Below are 7,535 nucleotides of genomic sequence, written 5' to 3'. Positions count from 1 at the left end.
GAAACGGAGCCGATGCACATGAAGGAAAATGCTGCGGCAGCAGACGTGGAAACGCGCCCCCCCCCCAACCCCTGCCCGCCCTCCGGGAGAGACGGTGCAGACACCACCAACTCCTGGGGGGCGCACACGACAAACACCCCGCCCCAAGGGCCTGCGAGACCTTTTGTGATACAGCCCGCGAAATCCCCCCAGCGCCAGCGGAGAAACGGTAACACGCCCGCCCTGCAAAGCCCCCACCGCCCCCCGGAGGTGGCGATGCATCCCGCTCCCCCAGGGGACACTTGAAATTCTGCCTGGGAGGGAAGCGGCTCCGGCAAAGGAGTCGGTCCTGGACAGAATTCCCGGGAAGCCCGCGAGACCGACAGCCCCGCACCGCGCGCAAACTTTGCGGACCTCCAGCAATCGAAAGCTGTCAATGGGGGAGGAGCAAGTGGGCGGGCCGTAGCGCCCTGGCTGAGCCCGCAGAGCGCAGCAGTGCCGCGTCTTGGAGGTTACGATGGACACGCCCCAGTTAGTGTCAGCCTGACGTCGAACAATGCCACGCAGCCAGGGTGGGGGGCGGGTGTCTCTTACTCCGGGGCTGCACTAAGAACCTGAGTCAGAACAAGGCTGCGAGGGAGCGTTTAGCAAGCATGGCTTTCGGAGTCAAATTAGTTTTTTTCTTACACGCTTTTTGTCTTCTTACGATCCACACGCACGGACAAAAGAAAGAGGATGCCACTGCAGAGGAAGTTAAAATCGAAGTCTTACATGTGCCCAAAGAATGCAAGCCAAAGAGCAAGAAGGGGGATCTGCTTAATGCACATTATGATGGCTACCTGGCCAGTGATGGATCCAAGTTTTATTGCAGGTAAATAGCTGCTATTTATACCATTCTTCACCAGATTTGCCTCTCCTCTGCAAATAAAAAATAGGCAAACATTTAGCCTTTTGTTTCTTTTTAAATCTGTGTTAAAGCAGATCTGATTATATTGAATCTGTTCAGGAGAGCAACTTGTATGCAGTGCCCAAAATTACAGTGCGGTTTAGAATGATATAAATGTATATCTAGAGCTATACTTTCAAACCACAAATGCTGTAGATATCATTATGTAATATTTAGGCCAAATTAAGCCCCAATTCTGCAAAGACTCAGGCCTTGCAGAAAATTGTATTGATTTAACTAAATTTTGTTAGAAATTGATTTAGCTAAATCAGTGGCACGCTCTTACGTGGGTTTCAATTTAAGAGTGCCATAAATAGTGTAGTTTTCTTGTGTAGACGAGGCACAATGCACGTGAGCAACTTTGCTCATAGCGTGTCAAGGTACACACATGCATAAGTCTTTGCCGGATCAATGCGTTAGTTTGTATTCTTCAATAAATAAAAGGAACAACCTTTTACTTAACCATTCATTGCTCTGAAATAAGTTTGAAGTATGTTAAAAATGTTAACTTTTACAGTTTTGGATCCAATAAATATTTTAATTCACCCAAAAATCGAAATTTAAAGGATATTAAAGTTTTCCTAATCTTGGAATTTCTTTCCCTGAGCCCAGTGTGGAAGCAGCATGCTCAGTTAAGGACAAAATATGACGCCCGTGGAAGCCCGCTACTGGTTGAAATAGGGTAGTGTTGACAGGTTTTGGTGGAGATCTAAGTAATTCTTGAAACTGCAAGTTATTGGCAGTGCTTGTTTGAGTGCTTGTTTTTGCAGTTTTAACGATGTTCTTTTCACATTGGTTTTTTGATTTAATAGGTGAGAGGAGAGGCATTGCATGCTAGGGGAACACTTGGCAGTGTGGCTCCAATGGAGACATACTGTCTAGGAGCTGAAGGATTGGTCAGCTCTAGTGTTGAGGAACAAAACCACCAGATGGATGGCCTGTCATCCTGCATATCCTCTCTAATCCACTGTTTTGCAGCTCATTCTGTGTATTTGTTTTCAGGGGGAGGAGAAGAAGGGAGAGAAGACATTCTCCTCCCAGTTGTGTGATTTGGAAAACTTCTGCTAAGGGAAATTAATAGAGTTTTCCTCACCCAGTGCCCCTCTTTTACATTCTGCAGAAAGGTGCAATTTTAGCACTCAATTTTTACTTGTTCTTTAACAAGTCAATGGGAGCTTTCCTGTGTATGCAATTTAGGATTTTTAACCAGTTATACCAGAAAAAACTGTTAATACTTCAATATAAATAAAAAGGGGCAGTTATTTACTTTTTAATATACACTTCACTGTGACTTTTAAAAAAATGTAATCTAAATAATGTCACACTTTCCAGAGATGGTATTGTATTTTTTTAAAATCACTTTAACATTTAAATACATTTGAACACTTGACTTTTTTGCTGTCTACTCGCTAAAAGCTTATTATTGTTTTTGTAGTCGGACACAAAATGAAGGTCACCCAAAGTGGTTTGTTCTGGGTGTTGGACAAGTCATAAAAGGATTAGATATTGCTATGACGGATATGTGTCCTGGAGAAAAACGGAAAGTGACAATTCCACCATCATTAGCATATGGAAAGCAAGGCTATGGTAAAAAAATTAAAATTCATATCTGTTTTTTCTTCTCTCTTTATGTTTTCAGATAAATGACAGAAAACAGTGTTGTCAAAAATTTACTTGAGGATTGATCATCCAAGCTTTTTTGATTGAGGGTTTATTTGATGGCTGCAATTACAGGGCCTGATCCTGCAAACTCTTAGTCATACGAGTTCTTACCCATGAACATAGTCCCAAGGAATGTAATGGGGTTGCTCATGTGAATAAGGCCAACTCACAGGAGTAAGTATTGGCAGAATTGAACCTGTAATCGCAGCTAATAAGCTCTCCCTTTTGCTAGCAAGGAATTTCTCTGATAGGAGCACCACAACTACGAACAGCGCCTACCATGGGACATAGAGAGATCATCCTTTCGTTGCTATTATTTGTAGCATCCAGAGTACCCTCTTAGGATTGAGGCTCCATTGTGCTGCCAGTCCCTGATCCAGTTTGCTTACAATCTAATCTAATACATGACTTATTTTTTGAAAAGAGAAACCACAATTGAAAACCTATCAAAAGGAATCAGATCTTCAACCCAGCACTCCAGACACAACATGCTTACAGCTCTTTAATTTCCAGCACCACAATACAGTTAGTCTCACCCTCCACCAAGTGCAGTGACATCACTTACATTAATTCCACAAGCAAATGTAGTGCTGCTTTCATGGATGGCTTATTTCACATGAATGAGGAGTTCTATGCTAACAGCAAGGAGAGGTCATAACTTCAGTGCTTATGATTATACTCCTGTTTGATTTCCAGAGCCTCTAATAGCTCTTTTTGCAGTCAGAAGAGCCAAATATAAGAATTTTTGCAAAAGTTCATTTAGGATTGGAACAGACAAACAGGAAGGGTAAATTGATAGTTATTTTTAAGTGGTCTTTAGATACAACTTTATGAGGAGAACTTTCTTTTGTGGGAGAAAATAAATATGGTTCACTGACAGCCAGAGGAAAAAAATAAGATTTTCAGAAAGCTATCGTTGTATAGGAATTTCAGGGATTTAGATATCTGTTTTTGTGGTTATGAGAAAGGCCTTTTGAGTTCAGTACAAATTATTAAATATTATACTAATTATTATTTACTCCTATTTATGTAAATCCTTATTCCTTTTGTATTACATTCATGTTTAATTTCTAAGATTTGGGTACTGCCAGATTAGCCTCTTAATATAATCGTTTTTATTTTCACCCAATCAAAACAATGTGAGATTCACAACACACCACTGAATTAATTTGATGAAACATTGTTTGTTTGAACAACTGTCTTGGGACTAACTGAATGAGAAGTTTAATAGCTCAGCTAATAATTGTTGCAGTCACCACTACCCCACTGAATGGAGCACAGGAAACCTAATCTGAATGCATGACATTTAGGTATGCAATATATGAGACTAACGGGCTGACTCGAGTCTTAAAATCTTATCATGAAACATTTCAGCTGAATGGACAATATCATATTTTAGTTCTTTGTAATCCAGGTTTGTCTGGGAACATGGGACATTGACTAAACTTGCTGCTGCTGTTCTGTGATCATAGTTTGATCATTTATTCATGTCAAAATTCCATGAGCCAACTTCATCCTTGATGTAATTCTATTGAAGGCGGTAGAGTTACACCAGGAATGAATTTTACAACAAGAAATGAACAAATCTTGCCTTGTGGCAACAAGAAAAATCATTGATATAAAATAAAAAGTGCATTATTAAAATCTAACCTTAAATGTAACTGTTTGTTCTAGGCAGTGCTTGAAGAAAGACTTTTTCCTACAACATGGTTGTCCTCTGTCTTAGCATATTCCTGCATGCTGGGGAAGATGACTGTCTAACCTTGACTTAGTCAGGCTGCATGTGGCTCTTTAGGTCTTTACATGTCTTTTTCTCTGGTATGTATAATTCTTAAAATTACTTGCACCAAAGTCTGCCTAGTTAGCTTCTATTAATAAATGTTAGATAAACTTGTTGCAAATATATGGAATATATTTCAGACATTTACAGAATTGAAACAGTTTAACAAAACATGTTTTGTAGTCAAAACTGAAGCCTCTCAATACCGTTTTATTCATTATAGAGATCTCAAATAACAAATACCAGTAATACCAGTTTGTTTGCCCACCCGTTAAAGAAAGCCGATTTACATTTTTAATCTTCAGATATAATAGGATATGTAGAAACTCAAAAATAAATTCTGATGATAGACTAGCCTACATACTAGCTTTAGGTGAGCCAGCATATAATTAGGATCCAGTTGTGTGTTTAAACATTAACTGCATGTTGCATGGTTTGTCAAATGCATGTTTTTGGCTGACTTTTTAGACCTCATTGATCCACTCTTGTTATTTGTCTACCATTTCAGTATCTTGCTTTTAGAAAGCATGAAACAGTAACCCATCTTTGCATTTAATATTTCCTCTACAACTTTGATATTAGAAGATGCTTTGACACAGGAATATTAGAACCTACCTTCAGTCTGTCTTCAGAGACTGAGCAGATTATTCCTATAGCCCATTTTTCCTGTGTTGATCAGATGGCGTGAATTCTGAATTCTTGAGCCTGTGTCTATAGCCTCTCTCCTAATTAGGTGAATATTTCAAATTATATTTTATTATTTGTAAATTCCTTAACAGTTGATGCAGTTATATCAAAATGTTTTAGCAGAACTTGGCTGCTTTTATTGCCGGTTTGTCTCCATTTCAAACAAAGAAGGACTGTGTGTAAACATTGCATCATTTCTACAATCCTTTCAAACCTGACTGTTCCTTTTAAATTACAAAGTAAAAACACATTACTTTAGCCTGGCATGTGGAATTGTCAGGACTTCAAAAGAAGTCTTGTAAGGAGCATTTGTACATGCTATTGTGTTCCAAAACTTCTCTTAATGCAAGGCTTCCTAAGGAGGATTTTTAATAGTTTGAGGTATATTTTCAAATTTTTACTTAAATGTCTGGACACTTGGGATGAACAATGTAAATAATATCTGTCCACATATTAATTTTGTTTCAGAGAAATAGAATGTTATAAATAGTGCCTGAAAACATTTGTCTCTGAATATCAGGATTGCCAGTGCAACCCCCTCTCATTTCCCTTTTGCTAGCAACCTCCTTCTCTGAAAAAGACCCCTGAATACATTACCTTTGATGTTTTCTGTGAGCTTCCTGGTGGCTAAGATCCCCCTATTTCTCCTGCATTCTGCTGTGGGCTAGCTGGCCTTCTCTCTCATCATGCATTTCAGTGTTTATGGGGGTCTGCCTGCTGCCTTCCCCCAAATCCATTAACATCTTCTAAGAGAGCTGGAGGCTGCCTCCTCCAATTGTGTGGAAAGAGGAAAAGCATGAAACACTCCTATCCCACACCCATACCTTCCAATAGTGAGATGAGCTTAGAGACCTTGGGAGCTAAAAAAATCCTAAGGTGACTCTCCCTCAGCTTTATACTGCTTGCACAGCAGTGTCCAAGAGCATTTGCTCTGGCTGCAGTATTGGGTTTGGGCACACCTGATGAATAAGGACCCATGTCGCTGCAAAACCCAAAGAATGGGCCACTAGGCAATATCTCCCTGAAGACAAAGGTAAGGAAAGTTGTCCTGGGTTCAGTGAGGGAAAGGATTGCTCTGGGTCAAGAATGAGGTAGGAAGGAGTCCCACAGAAGGGCTTAATAGTGTAATATTTAAAGCCAGGGGTCAGAATATTATTTGGGTATCACACAAGTTGGAAAATTACACTGTTAACCTATTCCTAATAGATAATAGAAATACTTCTGTATGAATGTATGTACCAGTAGCATGAGCTTTGACCAATGTGACTGCTACAATGTTTTTTTTAATATTCTTAGCACAAGGCAAGATTCCACCTAATGCAACATTGATATTTGAGATTGAACTGTATGCAGTGAATAAAGGACCACGCAGTGTTGAAGCATTTACTCAAATAGACATGGACAGTGACAAGAAACTCTCTCGAGATGAGGTAACATGAGTCAACTGACTTGGAATAGATCACATATATATACCACTACCAATAAACCAAAGCATGCATTATCCCTATATGAGCTGCCTCTGATTCCATCTTTTACTTCTCACTTTGCTATGTACAGGGCTACATCCCAGATTTACAAGGATGCAACATTTGTTTCACTCTCGGGCAGTGTCTAAAGTCTCCACTTTTGAGGAATGAGTGTACTGAAATGTGTATGGTCGATTAGTACATTTAAGAGGTTAATTCAGACTCTTCACCCACTAAATTCTTGTCCTGTCTGCTGCAACAGCCAACAAGAGTATCAACTATGGTTTCATGATAGAGATATTTGCCAACTACGAACTAGTCAGACATCAACTCATTTCACTCAAGCTCAGTTTTCTATTGAAAATATCTTCGAAGGTGTCTATTCATTGAAGAGTTTTACTATGCACTGTTACTTTATATTGAGAAGATAGTCAGGGAGATAACCATTTCAGTACATAATTTTGGTTATAGTTCCTAATGTTTTTCTCCTTTTAGTGTACTTTTGCTCTGGAGTTTCAAGTGTCAGAGCTTTTAGCTGATTTCATTTTATATTTGTGATATGAATGCCTATATGCAAGTATTTACCATGATGAGCTCACAAAAATGAACTCTGAGCTATGTTTAGTATAATGTTTTCTTTTCTTTCTTTTAGATAAGCCATTATTTGAAGGAGGAATTTGAAAGAGATGGTAAAAAACGTGATGCATCAGTTCACGATTCTATTTTAGCCGATATATTTAAGAATAATGACCATGATGGAGATGGCTTCATATCTGCAAGGGAGTACAATGTCTATCAGCATGATGAACTATAGCAAATTATTTCTAAAATCTCCTGGCTGCTTTCTTTACCCTAGATTTAAAGAATCTCTAAAACGAACTTTCATTTTGTCACATGATGCTTTACATTTTTTTATGGTAAATTTTTATACCTTTTAAGATGAGTGTTAAAAATCTTACCAGTAACATTTCAGTAATAGACTATGATATATTTTACAAAAGAAATAAAATTATAA

General features: G+C 38.8%; 1 protein-coding gene across 1 annotated transcript; it reads left to right on the top strand.

Moving 5' to 3' along the window:
• The first annotated feature begins 186 nt into the window (after positions 1-186).
• FKBP7 (FKBP prolyl isomerase 7) lies at positions 187-7,535 on the top strand. Its single transcript, XM_077829830.1, has 4 exons — positions 187-850; positions 2,361-2,512; positions 6,351-6,484; positions 7,173-7,535. Exons 1-4 carry the CDS (start codon positions 633-635, stop codon positions 7,332-7,334), a joined length of 666 nt encoding a protein of 221 aa, XP_077685956.1. The 5' UTR covers positions 187-632; the 3' UTR covers positions 7,335-7,535.

The sequence above is a fragment of the Eretmochelys imbricata genome, chromosome 11, assembly GCF_965152235.1.
Source record: "Eretmochelys imbricata isolate rEreImb1 chromosome 11, rEreImb1.hap1, whole genome shotgun sequence".
NCBI lineage: Eukaryota > Metazoa > Chordata > Testudines > Cheloniidae > Eretmochelys > Eretmochelys imbricata.
Note: the sequence above shows the minus strand (reverse complement) of the source record. Positions and strands in the feature narration are given on the sequence as shown.